This window comes from Ovis aries, chromosome 24 (genome assembly GCF_016772045.2).
Source record: "Ovis aries strain OAR_USU_Benz2616 breed Rambouillet chromosome 24, ARS-UI_Ramb_v3.0, whole genome shotgun sequence".
In the NCBI taxonomy this organism is placed as follows: Eukaryota; Metazoa; Chordata; class Mammalia; order Artiodactyla; family Bovidae; genus Ovis; species Ovis aries.
The window spans coordinates 28,122,258-28,140,380 of record NC_056077.1 but is presented as its reverse complement, the minus strand read 5'-3'; the positions used below and the strand labels follow the sequence as shown (position 1 = coordinate 28,140,380).

Here is an 18,123-nt window from a genome sequence, read left to right as displayed (position 1 = left end):
GAATCTTAACCACTGGACTATTAGGGAAGTCCAACTACAAGCTCTACTTTTTTTTTTAAAACCTCCTGTTTACTCAGCAATGTATAACTGATTGTTTTGCTAATTACTCCCCTGTCACTTCTCTCATTAATATCATTCCTAACCTTTTCATTGCTAGATCCATCAGACATTTTCCATGTCTCACCTTAGCTAGGAAGAGAATTTCTAGATATTAAATAGACATCAGCTAATGTCGAAGACAATGAGACTAGCAATACCCCAGAGGGCACATCAGAATGAGGTTGCGCAAGCCAGATCATTCTATCTCAGTTCCTCCATCAACAGAAACATTCTACCACATCCTTGTAAGAGAAACAATTGATTGTGTCTCACGGGAAAATGCAAAAATGCAAGCAGTCTCCTTGGAGGACACTGCTAGGCTGCCTGCCCTGACAAGCAGGATACAAAGAAACCACTTATACAACCTCATTTGGTCAAGGACCAAAAGCCTTGACCACCCAGGTACAGCTGATAATGAAGTCTAGAAATTTCTTTTCTACTCTGGCCATGTTGCACAGCTTGCAGGATCTTAAATTCCAAACCAGGGACTGAATCTGGGCCCTGTCAGTGAGAGCACCGAGTCCTAACCACTGAACTGCCAGGGAATTACCTGGAAATTTTCTTGAGTGTAGTAATTATTTTCTCGAGTTGGGAGTCTCTGGGCAGGGACATAATGGGAGACAGTATGGCTCCTTCACATGGCAGCATATGTACCTGTGGGAAAGAACAGCTCAGGTTTCTGTGTGGGCACCTACACTGGCAATTTGCCTGAAAAGGGAGTTTTTCATTTTCCTTCTTTAGTTTCCTATTTTCCAGGTTCCAGGATAGGAAGCTTTGTGAAAATAATGTTACTCATCATTGTCAGGAAAAGTGCTTAGGGGTTCTTGACAAACTGTTTTAATTATCAGCCTCTAAACAGGGTTTAGAGCACTGGGGTGCAGCACCTGTCAGGCTAAAAATTTAGGTCCAATGAGGCTGAAAAAGGAATAAGTTTTCCTACCTAAGATAACCGAGAGCACTATAAGCAAGAAAGACAACCGAATCAGAGTCAGCTTCAGAAAGCTCAAGTTTGAATGACAGAAAACCAAGCCCAAATGATGAAACAAGGTGTCTGAGCAAAGAATCAAGATGGGATATATTAACCTGGCTTAATGACTTGGTATCTGGCACATACCCATCAGTCCACTGTTTCCTAATATAACCAGGCAGTATGCCCACAAAAAGGAGCTAAGATTTAGGAGTTCTGGGGTTTTTTTTGGTCAAGAAGTCTCACTTAGTAGGATGTTTTAAAGGAGTAGAGAGTCAATAGGTCCAAGGTTTGAAATACTTGATTAAAATGACAGTATGACATTCATAAACAAATACAATCTAAACTCTGGGAAGAGTATGTACATGAACTACTGAGGCTAGAAATGTAGAAATGGAAAAATGACACAGAGAAGCTACTTAAAAGCACAGTACTGAAGAATGAACACCAAGTCCATAAGAAATATGTGCCTTTAGAAGAATAAAGAGTGAGAGAAGGTATTTAAAAGAGCAGGTAGGATAGCTATGACAGATTCATGGTGATGTATGGCAGAAACAAACACAGTGTTGTAAAGCAATTACCCTTGCTTTATTAAATTACCCTTGCTTTATTAAAGCAATTACCCTTGCTTTACCCTTGCTAATTTATTAAAAATAAATAAATTTTAAAAAAAGAACAGGCTGGGAGACAAGAGAGAGGCTACAAGAGGCAAGAATGGTGTGAAAGACAAGGTGCGAGACAATTTTCAAGAGTCAAGTCAACACAGTCAAATGCAACATGATCATACAACATGATAATGGTGGTTTGTTTTAGCCACTGGACTTGACTGGAAGGAAGTCAGTGGTAATCTCCAAGAAAAAATTTTTAGTAACATAGGTATGACAGGGATCCTATCACAAAGGTGAACAAGAGACTGAGAACGAAGGCTACGGATTTTAGACAACTTTAACATGTTTGATAATAAAAAGAAAAAAAATAATGAAAAATAGGTTAAAATGGGATGGAAAAGAAAAAGATTTAAAGAATCCTGAAAGGGTTATAAACAAAAAAATAGTAAGAAAGTGCTTTGTGGAGATTTGTAATATCAAGGTATTTATGAACAAACTAAAACTTTCAAAATAATTTTTGTGTTGTGCAAATTTTTAAAATAGTAAGTATATATATATTTTGTCTGTTTAATCAGAAAAAAATAGTCATTTCTACTTTGGAAAAATGTCAAATATGAACTGAAATTTTTAAAAGGCCTCTGCTGCAGCTGCTGTTTAGTTGCTAAGTCATGTCCAACTCTTTTGGACCCCATGGACTGTAGCCCGCCAGGCTCTCCTGTCCATGAAATTTCCCAGGCAAGAATACTGGAGTGGGTTTCCATTTCCTTCTCCAGGGGATCGTCCCAACCCAGGACCAAACCCATTAAAAATGCCTTGATATCCTTTAAATCCCAGAGGGAGATGTTCAGAGCACACTCCATTAAGTATTTCAAAAGTGACTATTTTCTTTCACTGAGTCACAAATACTCAAATGTTCTCTTCTCACCTGGATGAGTGTCTGGTGGGCTGACTCTTCCCATCATCCACTGTTCCTCCTGCTCCAACTGAGTGATCACCTCTGGCTTATACAGTTGATGCCCTGTTCAAGAGGAAAATGTGTATCTTAGAATTTTACACAGGGAACAAAAGTCTCAGAACTCATTTCCAAACTTTTTTATCTTTAGGGTCTTTGGATTTGGAAAGGGGAGGCTTCTGAGGCAGCAAAATAAAGCTACCCATCTCAAAGTTAACACATTTCACCAGAGGAGAAAGCAGGAATCAGAGGTCCCTTGTCTCCAACTGATTGGCTTTCTTCCATCCTGGCCTCATGCTTTCTAACTGTGGTGCTGAAGAAGACTCTTGAAAATCTCTTGGACTGCAAGGAGATCAAACCAGTCAATCCTAAAGGAAATCAACCCAGAATATTCCCTGGAAGGACTGCTACTGCTGAAGCTGAAGCTCTAATACTATAGGCACTTGATGAGAAGAGCTGATTCACTGGAAAAGACCCTGATGTTGGGAAAGACTAAAAAGAAAGGGAGAAGGGGGCAATAGAGGATGAGATGGTTAGACAGCATCAACGACTCAATGGACATGAATTTGAGAAAACTCTGGGAGATAGTAAAGGACAGAGGAGCCTGGTGTGCCGAAGTCCATGGGGTCCCAAAGAATCAGACACAACTTACAGAGATGCCCTCCTTACCCAGTGCAACCAGATTCCTATAGTTTTCCAGCATCACATCTCGGTAGAGGTTCTTCTGAGCAGGGTACAGCTGGTCCCACTCTTCTCTGGTGAAGTCCACAGCCACGTCCTGGAATGTCAGTGATTCCTGAAACATCAAGTATATCCCTGCTCAGCCAGAAACCTTTTTGTTTTTCCTTTACAGGGGCCCTTAAGGGAAGAGTCAAAGGTGGTGCAGTAGACAAAGGATCCCTGATTCCTTCTAGTGGTAAAATACTGAGCTGCTCTGCTTCCCCAGCTGATACAGGGAGGCAGTCTGTCATGTTCTGCTCTGTTGGTCAAATCCTTAAGTGCTATGCCTGGTTCCCTTTAATGAAAAATGGCACTTAGACCCCAAGATCTGGGCACTAGCTGCATCCAGTGCTACTGGAGTACCATTTCTTCTAGGCCCTTTCAGGGGTCATATCTAGGAAAGAGGGGAATATATACAGTGATGTACGTATACACACACAACTCCATATCTAACCCTATGTTTACTGATATTTATTAAAACCCATAGGTCAAGAGAGTGACTGGTTAAAAAAAAACCTAAAACACCAGGGGTCCATACTGATATCTCTAAATCTAATCCAACATAGCAGGGTTCATTCTATCCTCTCTTCTCATATCTGTAATTCCCTTCTCTGACCCATCTCTCTCTGATCTTATAATTCCCTTCAAGAGAATACCAGAAAAACATCTACTTTTGCTTCATTGACTATGCAAAAGCCTTTGACTGTGTGGATCACAATAAACTGGAAAATTCTTCAAGAGATGGGAATACCAGACCACCTTACTTGCCTCCTGAGAAATCTGTATGCAGGTCAAGAAGCAACAGTGAGAACTGGACATGGAACAATGAACTGGTTCCAAACTGGGAAAGGAGTATGTCAAGGGTGTATATGGTCACCCTGTTTATTTAACTTATAAATAAACAGAGCAGAGCAGATCATATGAAATGCCAGGCTGGATGAAGCACAAGCTGGAATCAAGACTGCTAGGAAAAATATCAATAATCTCAGATATGCAGATGATACCACCCTAATGGCAGAAAGCAAATGGGAACTAAAGAGCCTCTTGATGAAAGTGAAAGAGGAGAGTGAAAAAGCTGGCTTAAAACTTAACATTTAAAAAACTAAGATCATGGCATTCAGTTCCATCACTTCATGGCAAATAGATGGGGAAATAATGGAGACAGTGAGAGACTTTATTTTCTTGGGCTCCAAAATCACTGCAGATGGTGACTGCAGCCATGAAATTAAGAGATGCTTGCTCCTTGGAAGAAAAGCTATGAAAAGACACATTACTTTGCTGACAAAGGCCCATCTGGTCAAACTGAAAAGTGAAAGTCACTCAGTCTTGTCCAACTCTTTGCAATCCCATGAACTATACAGTCCATGGAATTCTCCAGACAAGAATACTGGAGTGAGTGGCCATTCCCTTTAGCGGATATTCTCAATGCAGGAGTTGAACTGGGGTTTCCTGCACTGCAGGCAGATTCTTTACCAACTGAGTGATCAGGGAAGCCCCCATCTAATCAAAGCTATGGTTTTTCCAGTAGTCATGTATGGATGTGAGAGCTGGACCATAAAGAAAGCTGAGCACTGAAGAACTGATGCTTTTGAACTATGGTGTTGGAGAAGACTCTTGAGAGTCCCTTGGACTGCAAGGAGATCCAACCAGTCAATCCTAAAGGAAATCAGTCCTGAATATTCATTGGAAGGACTGATGCTGAAGCTGAAACTCCAATACTTTGGCTACCTGATGCGAAGAACTGACTCAATGGAAAAGACCCTGATGCTGGGAAAGACTGAAGGCAGGAGGAGAAGGGGATGACAAAGGATGAGATGGTTGGATGGCATCACCAATTTGATGGACATGAATTTGAGCAAGCTCTGGAAGTTGGTGATGGACAGGGAAGTCTGGTGTGCTGCAGTCCATGGGGTCGCAAAGAGTCAGATACAACTGAACTGAACTGAGCTGAGCAACTAAACAATAACAACAAAATTATGGACAATGTGTTTATTTATTTGCTCAATCCTAGATTGTAAAGAAAGTGGTTTTGGTATTGCTGACACATGTGCTGTGCTTAGTTGCTCAGTCGTGTCTGACTCTTTGCAACTCCAAGGACTGTAGCCCACCAGGCTGCTCTGTTCATGGGGATTCTCCAGGCAAGAATACTGGAGTGGGTTGCCTTGCCCTCCTCCAGGGGATCTTCCCAACCCAGAGACTGAACCCAGGTCTCCAGCATTGCAGGCAGATTCTTCACAGTCTGAGCCACCAGGGAAGCCCAAGAATACTGGAGTGGTAGCCTATCCCTTCTCCAGGGGATCTTCCCGACCCAAGAATTGAACTGGTGTCTCCTGCATTGCTGGCAGATTCTTCACCAGCTGAGCTACCAGGGAACATGCCTCTGCACAGAACAAGCCTACAAATGAGAGTTCAGTATTGAGAATTGTTTTGCTTCTAGCCTGAGGACATAGAGTACAAGTAATGATTTAGTTTCAAAAGTTAACGCATTTTCAGTGTGGTTATATCAGTAATTTGAAATACAGTTGGGCTCACTTATTTCTGTTTATTTTCAATTTTAAGCCCTCCTTGCATACTGCCCACCTCCATTCCCTCTTTTTCACCCCTTTTCCATCTAAGTCTTACAAGTAACCAATCTCACTAGATGCAAGTTTATCCTTTCAATGTCTCTTTTCCCTCAAACAAGCATTGGATTCATTTATGTATTTCTGTTTCCCCTTCTTTCTTGTACAAAGTAGCATATTATGGTAATCTTTTGCTTCTGATTTTTTTCACTGAACACTTTATACTGGAAATCCCTCCACATCAGTTCATAGATTTCTTCCTCCTCCTTTTTTTCTTTTTATAGCTGTGTGGTATTGTGCGACTGTCCCACAATTTATGTAACCAGTTTACTAACAGACATTTTAGATATTTTCTACTCTCTTGTTACTATAAATCATGCTGCAATGAAATATCTTAAAAGGATATTATTTTGCTATTGTATGTAAGTCTGTCTCTAGAATCCATTCCCCATGAGATGTCTGGCAAAAGAGTATATGAATCTGCAATTTTGACACATATTGTCAAGCTGACCTCAGTAGGGGTGGTATCAATTGTGTCATTATCTACTGCTGTATAACAAACCACCTCCAAATTTAGTGGCTCATAACAATAACAATCATTTATTTTATTCACAGAATCTGTAACATGGGCAATATTCAGCAGGAGCAGCTCATCTTTGTTCCATTTTGTTTCAGCTGGGAGGCTCAACTCTGGGCTGTAAGATTCACTTTTTAAGAGGCTCATTCATGTGGCTGGCAAGTCGGTGCTGGCTGAAAGTTGGAAGCTCAGCCAGATGCCTTTGGTCCTCCCCATACAAGCCTGTCCACAGGCTGCCTGGGCTTCCTCATGGCATGGTAGCTGGATGCCAAATGCAAAATTCCCAAGAGAACCACCTTTCTTCATCCAGCCTCAAGAGCCACGTGGTTTCAGTTCCACCACAGTCACAAGCCAGATCCAAGGGGAAGGAACACAATCACACCTCTCCTGATAGAGTAGTTAAATCAGTATAAAAGGAGCCTATGGAATGGGAGAAATTGTGCCATCTTCAGGAAATACAACCTGCTACTGTTTACCCTCTGAAGGTAAATATTCACATCCCTTCCTCATGTAAATTTCACTCATCTTCCTCAAGACCCCTACGTTTGATGCCATTATGGCATCAATTTGAAGTCTGGGATCTTATCGTCTACACCAGGTCCATAGGCAGATGAGGCTCTTGGAGCATAGTTCCTCAGGTACAGTTCCTTGAAAGCTTTCTATTTTTCTTTCTGTGAGCTGAAGAAATAGGCCATTTGGCCCCACCCTTTATCCTTCACAAACTCAAAGTAGTAGGAAACTCATAGAAATAACTGCCACACACACTCCCATTCAAGTAAACAGCAATTCACAGCAATTCTATAATGTAGCTGAGCTGGGCACATGTTGAGAGCTTGTGAATGAGAAAGTTTTATTTTAAAACTCAATAATTTCTGGCTCCTTTATATATATATTTTTGATGTTTTAAAAAATTGAAATACTGTTGATGTACAATATTATTTAAGTTACAGGTGTTCAATATAGTGATTCACAAATTTTAAAGGTTATATTCCATTTATAGTTATTTCAAAGTATTGGCTATATTCCCTGTGTTGTAGAATCTTGTAGCTTATTTTATACATAATAGTTTGTACCTCTTAATCCCCTACTTCTTGTATTGCCCCTCCTCTATTCTCTCTCCCCACTGGTTCTCACTAGTTTGCTCTCTATATCTGCAAGTCAGCTTCTTTCCTGTTTTATTCACTAGTTTGTTGTATTTTTCAGATTTCACATAAAAGTGATATCATACAGTATTTGTCTTTCTCTGACTTATGTCACTTAGCATAATGCCCTCTAAGTTCATCCATGTCGCTGCAAACAGCAAAATTTCATTCTTTTTTATGACTGAGGAATAATCTCATTGTATACATACACCACATCCTTATCCATTCATCTCTTCATGGACACTGATGTTGCTTCCATGTCTTGACAATTGTAAATAATGCCTCTTTGAACACTGGGGTTCATGTCTCTTTCTGAATTTGTGCTTTAGTTTTTTTGGGGGGTATATACCCAGGAGTAGAACTGCTGGGTCATGTGATAGTTCTATTCTTAGTTTTTTGAGAAACCTCCATACTGTTCACCATAGTGGCTGCACCAATTTCCATTGCAACCAACAGTGTATGAGGGTTCTACATCCTCGCCGAAATTTGTTATTTCTGTTCTTTCTGATGGCAGCCATTCTGACAGGTGTGAGGAGACAGCGCACTGTGGTTTTGATTTGCATTTCCCTGATGATTAGCGAGGTTGGGCATATTTTCATGTCTGTTTCCTTTATATGTAATGGTTTTTTATCTAGTTTATCTTTTCCTCTCACATTTTACTTTAACCAGCCAGAAGCTGACAGCTGGCACTTTTAATCTTCTACCTGAAAATCTCCTTAAATATATCATTGAGTCCATTAAGTATAGTTAATATTTTTCTTGTTACTGAAGGTGACAATGTTGACCAAAATTCCTTCTTCAAGTGTCCCCTTTGGTTCACGACAAGATTTTCCTTATTATCCTTTAAGTCCTGTGAAAGGTCCTTTAGGACCCCACTAACTCTCCTGGGGGCCCTTTATGATTCCGAAAATAATCTTTTCCTTTCTGTCTTCTGCCCTTTGCTCAGCTGGCTCTCTCTCTCTCCTGTCCCTCTCTCTTTCTCATCAACCTTTTCTTTTACAGCTTCTAGATTCTCAAAGGAATATAGAGGAATAAAGGAATAAAGGTTATAAAGGAATTCCCAAATTATTTTCTTGTGTAACTTTTGTGGCTTAGTTTTTCATATTTAAATATATGATCAATTTGAAGACTGTTCTGATGTAAAGTATGAGGTATGGATTCAACTTTACCTTTTACCACATGGCTCCACAGAAATATCATTGATTATCAAGTAAACCATCTTTTCACCACTGGTTTGAGATGTGACCTTTATCATATGCAAAATTCCTATTTGTTCAACGAATATTTATTCAGTGCTTCCTATGTGTCACCTATAGGGCTTGAGATATACTAGTGAACAAGAGAGACTAAAATTCTCTTCCTTTATGAAACTTTAGCAGGGGAAAGTAGACAATAAAGATGATGACTGGGTAAATTATAGAGTATGCTATTAAACAACGCTTGTTCTTTGGAAGAAAAGCTATGACAAACCTAGACACCGTACTAAAAAGTAAAGACATCACTTCACTGACTAAGGTCCACAGAGTTAAAGCTATGGTTTTTCCAATAGTCATGTACGGATGTGAGAGTTGGACCATAAAGAATGTTAAGTGCTGAAGAATTGATGCCTTCTAACTGTGGTGCTTGAGAAGACTTTCCTGAGAGTCCCTTGGACAACCAGGAGATCAAATCAGTCAATCCTAAAAGAAATCAGTCCTGAACATTCACTGGAAGGACTGATGCTGAGGCAGGCTTAATTTGTGGCATTAATTTGCCACATTAAATTGTGGCAGCAGAGGTCCTCAGGAATATTAATAATTCCATTACCTCCAAGTGGTCAGTGACATGGGCATCATTCATTGTTTGAAGACTAAATGGCAAGTGTTTAAATGCTAGTGAGCTGTTTCAGGGAAGGGTGATTTAAAGAATCTGCCTGCCAATACAGAAAATGCAGGAGATGTGGGTTTGCCCTCTGGGTTGGGAAGATCCCCTGGAGTAGGAAATGGGAACCCACTCCAGTGTTCTTGCCTGGAAAATTCCATGGACAGAGGAGCCTGGTGGGCTATAGTCCATGGGGTCACAAAGAGTCAGACACGACTGAGCACGCACACATGCACTATTAAAAGACAGTCTACGGCTTCTTGTGTTGCCTTCACAACATCCAGGACAGACAGGAATCTACAGGCTGATAAAAATGCTGAAGGAGAGAAGAGCTATAAAGAGGTATGGAAGGTGCGTGGGAAATGCCACATACAGTTATGTCACCTCTGTCACAGGAATCTCAAGGGCTCTGGACTTGGGGAGCTTAGTTCTGAGAATTGAAAAATAAAAGTACCTACATTCTGCAAACCACCATGGCCATTTCAGAGGAGAGGAAAACAACCTACCTGGGGCTTCCCTGGTGGCTCCGTGGTAAAGAACCTGCCTGCCAATGCTGGAGACATGGCTTTGATTCCTGATCTGGGAAGATCCCACATGCCTCAGAGCAACTAAGTCTGTGCACCGCAACTATTGAGCCTGTGCTCTAGAGCCTGGGAACTGCAACTACGGAGCCCATGTTTCTTACAGCCCATGCTCTGCAACAAGAGAAGCCATCGCAATGAGCAGCGTGCACACCGCAACTAGAGTAGCTCCCACTTGCCACAGCTGGAGAAGAGCCCCCACAGCAACAAAAGCCTAACACAGCCAAAAAAAAAAAAAAAACCCAAAACTAAAGTTATTAAAAAAACAAACAAAACTGAACTTACCTGAGACATGACTGTCTGTGATCCAACATTCATTTCCTTCTCTGTGTTTCCTTCTTGGGAAAGTGTGGCATCCTGAGAGGGCATTCTTGAGAAAAGAAGAGAAGAATCTTGTCAAGGAATGATATTAAAGCTCCACCTAAATCTTGCACCCTTTGTCTTATATCAGGATGGCAGATGGTTTAGAGAGAAGCCCTGTAAGACATAAGCCTAAAGGCTGGGTGACATAACTCTGACACTCCTGTTCCTCTATTACACTGAGGAATTTAAAGTATGGCTGTCTCTCTTCTGTGGTACTATTCCCCTTGTTGTGACATATGGGAAGCTCAGGGGTACTCACTGGTTTTTAGCACTAGCTACTCACTTGGAGGGGGGGCGATTTTAAAAAGATGCCAGTGCTAAGCCCCTCTTCCCTGAGATTTGGATTTAACAATCTCAGGTGAACCTGGGCAACAGCATTTTAAATTCTGAAGTCTCCAAATGATTCCAAGTGGCAGATGAGAACCACTGAGATGATGTGATCCAGAGAACTTATGTTGAGAAGTTATTCTTACTCTTTAAGGGCATAAACTCATCCCTAAACTCAAAGTCCAGGCATCTCCTCTACTCTCTTTAAGATGATCCTTCTATTTCACTCCTAGGCATATACCATGAGGAAACAAATATTGAAAAAGACATGCACATGTACAATGAACATGTACCCCAATGTTCATTGCAGCACTGTTTACAATAGCTAGAACTTGAAAGCAACCTAGATGTCCACTGACAGATGAATGGATAAAGAAGTATTTGTGGTACATATACAAATGGAATATTACTCAGTCATAAAAAGAAATGCATTTGAGTCAGTTCTAATGAGGTGGATGAACCTAGAGCCTATTATACAGAGTGAAGTAAGTCAGAAACAGAAAGATAAATATCATATACTAACACATATATATGGAATCTAGAAAGATGGTACTGATGAATTTGTTTGCAAGTCAGCAGTGGAGAAACAGACATAGAGAATAGACTTATGGACATGGGGAGAGGGGAGGAGAGGGAGAGACATATGGAGAGAGTACCATGGAAACTTATATCACCATATGTAAAATAGATAGGCAATGAGAATTTGCTCTAAGTCTCAGGGAACTCAAACATTGGCTCTGTATCAACCTAGAGGGGTGGGATGGGGAGGGAGATGGGAGGGAGGTCCAAGAGGGAAGGGACATATGTACATCTATGGCTGATTCATGTTGATGTCTGAGAGGAAACAACAAAATTCTGTAAAGCAATTATCCTTCAATTAAAAAATCAATTAATTTAAAAAAATATTAAAAAAATAAAAAAAGATGATCCTTCTACAGCTTCCGTGCTGGCTCATTGGTAAAGAATCCCCCTGTTAATGCAAGAGACACAGGTTCAATCCCCGATCCAGGAAGATCCCACATGCTGTGGGGCAGCTAAGCCCGTGCAGCACAATTACTGAGCCTGTGCTCTAGAGCCCGTGAGCTGCAACTACTGAGCCCACATGCCGCAACTACTGAGGCCTGTGCACTATAGAGCCTCTGCTCTACAACAACAGAAGCCACCGCAATGAGAAGCCCACGCACTGCAACTACAGAGTAGCCCCTGCTCGCTGCAACTAGAGAAAGCCTGCACACAGCAAAGGAAGACCCAGCACAGCCAAAAATAAATAAATAAATAAATAAACATTGAAAATTATTAAAAAGATGACACTTCCAATACAGAAAGGAGATTTCACTCTTTCCCTTTTTCAGAATGTTCACCTTCCTTTTTGAGTACCTGGATTCAGTCCTCCACGAGGATGGCTGTACCTCTTTGCAGTCCTTCAGTTGTAATGTCACCAAAGGCTTATTCTCTTCGGGCACGACAGTCAGGAGACATACCAGTTCTAACAGCTTCAGCAGCCCTGTCAGTCCCTGAAGGCTGATTTTCCAGTGCCTTAAAGGCAACAGCCAGTCGCAGGTATTAAAGGTGGCTGATCTCATGAGAGGGTCAGGAGCCAGTGGATATCCATGAGAGTGATTTCTGCTTCCCAGGGCAGCCACTCTCAGGATCTTGCCTTGTTCATGTAGAGTTGAGATGTGGAGGTTCCTGAAGTTGGCTATTACGCTGTTGTTGTTGTTTTTTTCACTAAAGGCATCAATCCTACATGTACATACATCACTATGATATTCGAATCTGCCTCCAGGCAGAGATTTTGAGAGATACAATTTCAGGCTGAGCACCTGTAATGAGATGCATCAGAGTCAGCAGAAGAACTCCAGCAGTGTTGGTCTCCTAGAGACCTATGGAGTCTAAAAAGAGACATACACACTGTTCATTGATAAAGACAGAGCACTGCAGGAGGTGGAATTCATTAAAACAATCAAAAAAGCAGTTTTAGAATGTCTCAAAGAGCAGAGAGATACAGAAGCAGCAACTACAACAAATTTAGCCTTAGTCCTCTCCCACTCTCTTCTTGGAACAGAAAACATGTGGTCCTTTCCCACAGAAAGACTTTCAAATAGAGTGGCTTTCTCCTCAGAAAGAAGAAAAAAACAGGCATTTCACCAGTACCAATAACAGAATGAAACGTATTGATGTTAATAATCATGAGAATATATTTGTTCTCTGTTCACAAAAGTTGACCTGAAAAACTCTCAAAAACTACTGATAGAAACAAAGAATAAAACGATTTCTGAGAAATAATAGGAAGAAAGAAAGGAAACTATGGTTCCAATGGAATGGTCCTGTTAGAGGAAGAAGCCACTCAAGCCAAGACATGCCAGGAATCTAACATTTTACAACCAGTTTTCACTAATAGGAAGATCTTTCAAGAATAACTTAAAAGCACTTTAAGGATCAGGTCTTTATTTTATCAAGCAAAAACTCTAAGAAGGTCCCATGGTCTGAAGAGCCAGGTTGAATTTACAAGAATGTCTTGGGGTTTCAAACCCAAGCACCTGAAAACCATATATTCACAACAACAAAAACTGTATTAACCATGTTAGGAAGCCAGGTTTCTCCTCCTATGAACCCAAGGGAATGAGGAATATTTCAAGTATATTATACCCTGTATACAAATACAGCTAGTTTGAGAATACTTTTTATGGCATCTGATGGGAATAGGGTTCCATAAAACACACCTTTGGAAATGCTGATCTTAGAGATCTTTCCTTTTATTAACTTCATAACAAACTACCTTATTCTACTTTTATAACAGCACAATATTACACTGTACAGATCTACCACAATATGTTTAACCACACTCATAGTTAGCATTTAAGTGGTATCCCTTTCTCAAATTACAAACAATATTGTAATGAACATCTTTGTACACACATCCCTGTGCACCTGTGCAAGTATTTCAGCAGGACAGATCTTAGAATAGAATTTCTGAGCCACAGAGTGAACTCACTTTACATTTTACTAAGTGTAGTCATACTGCCACTCAAAATACTTCCTCAATGGTACAACCGGGGCCCTGCCCCTCTGCATTTGCCTCAACACTTTGTTAGCACCAATATTGATACACTTGCCCAGTCTAAAGGGTGAAAAGCATCTTTGTCTTCATTTGCATTCTATAATTACTTATGAGGTTAAGCACTTTTTTGTTTATTGGTTTCCTGTAATTCATCTGTAAATTGCCTGTGCATATCCTTTGTCCACTTTTTTTTATAAGTTAGGATTTTCACCTTTATTATTATTATTTATTTGGCTGTGCTGGGTCTTAGTTGCGGCATGTGGGGTATTTAGCTGTGGCATGTGGGATCTAATTCCCTGATCAGGGGTTGAACTAGGGCCCCCTGCATTCGGAGAGCAGACTCAGCCACTGGAACACCAGAGAAGTCCTACACTTTTCTTTTTTCAACAAGTCTCTTTACATATTAAGGATACTTTCTCTAACACATGTTGCAAGAATTTTATGTCTCTAATTTTAAGCCCTTTGCTCTTTTCAAATAAAGGAAGTATTTTTCAAAATATGTGGCACATGGGCTTTTCTGATATAATTTTGATATAATTTAATTAATGCATTTTCCCCAGAGGGTTTTGGGTCCTGTCCTGGCAGTTTGGTATGCCTACAACATAAAGTGCAAGGATGGAAGGCAAAGCAGTACACAATATTAAGGTCATAAAGGGCTTTGTTGTTGTTCAGTCGCTCAGTCATGGCCAACTCTGCAACCCCTTGGACTGTAGCATGCTAGGTTTCCCTGTTCTTCACCAACTGTCGGAGTTTGCTCAAACTCAAGTCCATCAAATTGGGGACACCATCTAACCATTCTGTCCTCTACAGTCTCCTTCTCCTCCTGCCTTCAATCTTTCCCAGCATCAGGGTATTTTCCAATGAGTTGGCTCTTTGTATCAGGTGGCCAAAATATTGGAGTTTCAGCTTCAGCATCAGTCCTTCCAATGAATATTCAGGGTTGATTTCCTTTAGGATTGACTGGTTTGATTTCCTTGCATTCCAAGGGACTCTCAAGAGTCTTCTCCAACACCACAGTTCAAAAGCATCAAATCTTCAGCGCTCAGCTTTCTTTATAGTCCACCTCTTACATCCATACATAACTACTGGAAAACCACTGCTTTGACTACACCAACCTTTGTTGGCAAAGTAATGTCTCTGCTTTTTAATATGCTGTCTAGGTTTGTTATAGTTTTTTTTCTAAGTAGCAAGCAAAATCACTGCAGATGGTGATTGCAGCCATGAATTTAAAATACGCCTTCCCCTTGGAAGAAAAGGGCTTTGAGGTCACTGCTAAGAAACTAAAACATTATCCTGATGGCATCAGGGAAGTATACAAGTTTTCAGAAACAGAGTGACTTTCAATATTCTCCATTTAATAAGAGCACCTACTAAGTGTCATGACCAAGTCTGTCTCTTGGAAAATGGTAATTTTTGTACCTTTAATATTTCCCACAATTCAAAGTAAGTAAAAGAAACAGAAAATTCATTAAATCAAAAGACACAATTACAGGGATCTGCTCTGCCACATATTAAAATTTATTTTATATTAAACCAAAATGCTATCAGAGCAGAAACTGTGAGAGCAGTGTAACAGGCTAGAAACAGATGTGAGTATACAAACGTCTGTATAATAGATAAGTGTCATTTCAATTCAGTGGGAAAGAGATGACGGCAAGATCACCGGGGAGAAAGGCATTTTTCTATCTTACAGGTTATCACAAAATTAATACCCAATAGGTTAAAATGTAAAAAAAAATTTTTTTTAATCCTTTAAAAGTATTAGACGAAAATAAAGGTGATTCTGTTAATACTCTTAAGATGGGAAAAACTTTCCAAAAATGATACCCGCCCACGCCTATACAAAAATAAATTGCAGAAAATATTAGAGGAAAATAGGTTTGTAATCTTGGGAATGGGGAGGCCTTCCCATGAAAGGGGAACAGGGGGTCCGAGAAGCCGGAGGGCGCCGCCTGGGGGGCTCGGAGTCGAGGGCTCCCCGCCCCGTGACCCCCGCCCGCCCAGCACCCTCGCCCGCCACCCGCCCGCGGGCGCCGCACTCACCCGCCTGCACAGACAAAGGGCGCCGCGGGCGGCTCCGCCCCCTGACGCCGCAGCCGCCGCCGCCCGTCCCGACCGAGGCGGGAGAAGGTGATGAGGGCCCGGATGCCTGAGCCAATGACGCCCAGTGACGGGGCCCCTGGGGCTGGACCAGCCGCCGGGGCCAGCCAGGCTCTGACGAAGGCCTCCCAGCAATGGCGGCCGCGCCGCGCTGGCTCCGGCTCGGCGATACGCATGCGCCGGCGGTGCCGGGGCCCGACCTCTTCCCACAGGCCGGGCTGGGAACTCCCACCCGCTTCCCTCGGTCGGCTTCTCACCAGAGCCGCGCTGACTACCCGGTCCCCGGCCTCCGCTCCCGGCCTCGCGGAACTGCGCCTTCAGAGAGGACCCAGGACCCTCCCGGAGCCCGTGACCATCAGAAGCTCCAGCGGGGGGCGCCGCGCGGTCCCCTAGGCGACCACACGAGGCGTCGCTCTCCTCAGTCCTGAAATACCGCCCCTTCCCCAATTTTACATTGACGAAGCTGAAGATATAGTAATAACGATTGAATATATAATACAAGTATACTGATGAGAAGAATGGAATTCTTTTAACGGAGATAAAATTGGAATTCGCCAAAAGCGAATGCAAATGCTTATCTGTTAATGCAGGCATTCAACGGGGAAGGGAGAGACTTCAACAGTGCTGGGAAAATGCAAAAGAATAAAATTGGACCTTAGACTTAACAGCACATACATAAATTAATTCAAAACGGATCAAAAAGCCTAAATGTGAGAGGTAAAATTATAAAACTCTTCGAAGAAAACAGAGGAGTGAAGCTTCATGATATTTTTTCGGCAGTTATTAATATTTTAGATGGCATCGAAAGCACAGGTAACGAAAGAGAAAAAAAGTGGATAAATTGGACTTCAGTATTTAACACTTCCTTCCATCAAAGAACAGTAACAATGGAGTGAAAAGACAATCCACAAAATATTTGCAAATCATTTATCTGATAAGGGATTAAGGTCCAGAATGAACAAAAAATTCCTGTAAGTCAACAACAAACAGGCATCCAGATTTTGAAATGAGCAAAGGGGTACTTCTCTGGTAGTCCAGTGGTTAAGATTCCATGCTCCCATTCCACCGGTGGTCTGGGGAACTAGATCCGACATGCTACAGCTAAAGATTCACCATGCCCCAACTGAGATCTGACACAGCCAAATAAATAAATAAAAATGAATATTTTTTAAAAAATAGGCAAAGGAATTCAACTGGCATTTCTTCAAGCGAGGTATACAAATGACCAATACACATACGAAAAGATGTTCCATATCACTCATCATTAGGGAAATGCAAGTTAAACTGCAATGGGGTACCAAGTCACAGACACTAGGATGACTACTATTCAAAAAACAGAGTGTAAGTGTTGGCAATGATGTGGAGTAATCGGAACTCCTATGTGTTATTGATGGGAATGTAAAATGATACAGTTGCTGTGGAAAACAGTTTGGCGATTTTTCAAAACATCCAAACTCACTGCAGATGGTGATTGCAGCTATGAAATTAAAAGACGCTTGCTCCTTGGAAGGAAAGTTATGACCAACCTACACAGCAGATGACACCACCCTTATGGCAGAAAGTGAAGAGGAACTAAAAAGCCTGTCGATGAAAGTGAAAGAGGAGAGTGAAAAAGTTGGCTTAAAGCTCAACGTTCAGAAAATGCAGATCATGGCATCTGGTCCCATCACTTCATGGCAAATAGATGGAGAAACAGTGGAAACAGTGTCAGACTTTATTTTGGGGGGCTCCAGAATCACTGCAGATGGTGACTGCAGCCATGAAATTAAAAGATGCTTACTCTTTGGAAGAAAAGTTATGACCAACCTAGATAGCATATTGAAAAGCAGAGACATTACTTTGCCAACAAAGGTCCGTCTAGTCAAGGCTATGATTTTTCCAGTGGCCGTGTATGGATGTGAGAGTTGGACTATAAAGAAAGCTGAGTGCTGAAGAATTGATGCTTTTGAACTGTGGTGTTGGAGAAGACTCTTGAGAGTCCCTTGGACTGCAAGGAGATCCAACCAGTTCATTCTAAAGGAGATCAGTCCTGGGTGTTCTTTGGAAGGAATGATGCTAAAGCTGAAACTCCAGTATTTTGGCCACCTCATGTGAAGAGCTGACTCATTGGAAAAGACCCTGATGTTGGAAAAGACTGAGGGCAGGAGGAGAAGGGGACAACAGAGGAGGAGATGGTTGGATGGCATCACCGACTCAATGGACATG

General features: G+C 41.5%; 1 protein-coding gene across 8 annotated transcripts in view; it reads right to left on the bottom strand.

The window, feature by feature from the left end:
* The window catches only part of LOC101107495 (small ribosomal subunit protein uS17m), a 36,887-nt gene extending 20,603 nt beyond the window's left edge, over window positions 1–16,284 (bottom strand). For 2 of the 8 annotated variants that reach the window (XM_042240716.2, XM_042240714.2), the window contains exons 1-5: window positions 16,176–16,284; window positions 12,135–12,580; window positions 10,353–10,437; window positions 3,296–3,422; window positions 2,600–2,692 (exon numbers count right to left, since the gene is read on the bottom strand). In XM_042240716.2, the coding sequence (XP_042096650.1) occupies window positions 2,600–2,692; window positions 3,296–3,422; window positions 10,353–10,437; window positions 12,135–12,340 (511 nt within the window). In that variant the 5' untranslated portion in view covers window positions 12,341–12,580; window positions 16,176–16,284. Of the gene's footprint in view, window positions 1–2,599; window positions 2,693–3,295; window positions 3,423–10,352; window positions 10,438–12,134; window positions 12,650–15,861; window positions 16,097–16,175 lie in introns of those variants that run through there. The other 6 variants (XM_060405853.1, XM_042240713.2, XM_012104412.4 and 3 more) reach the window with 3 other exon arrangements.
* Between the last annotated feature and the right edge of the window lie 1,839 nt (window positions 16,285–18,123).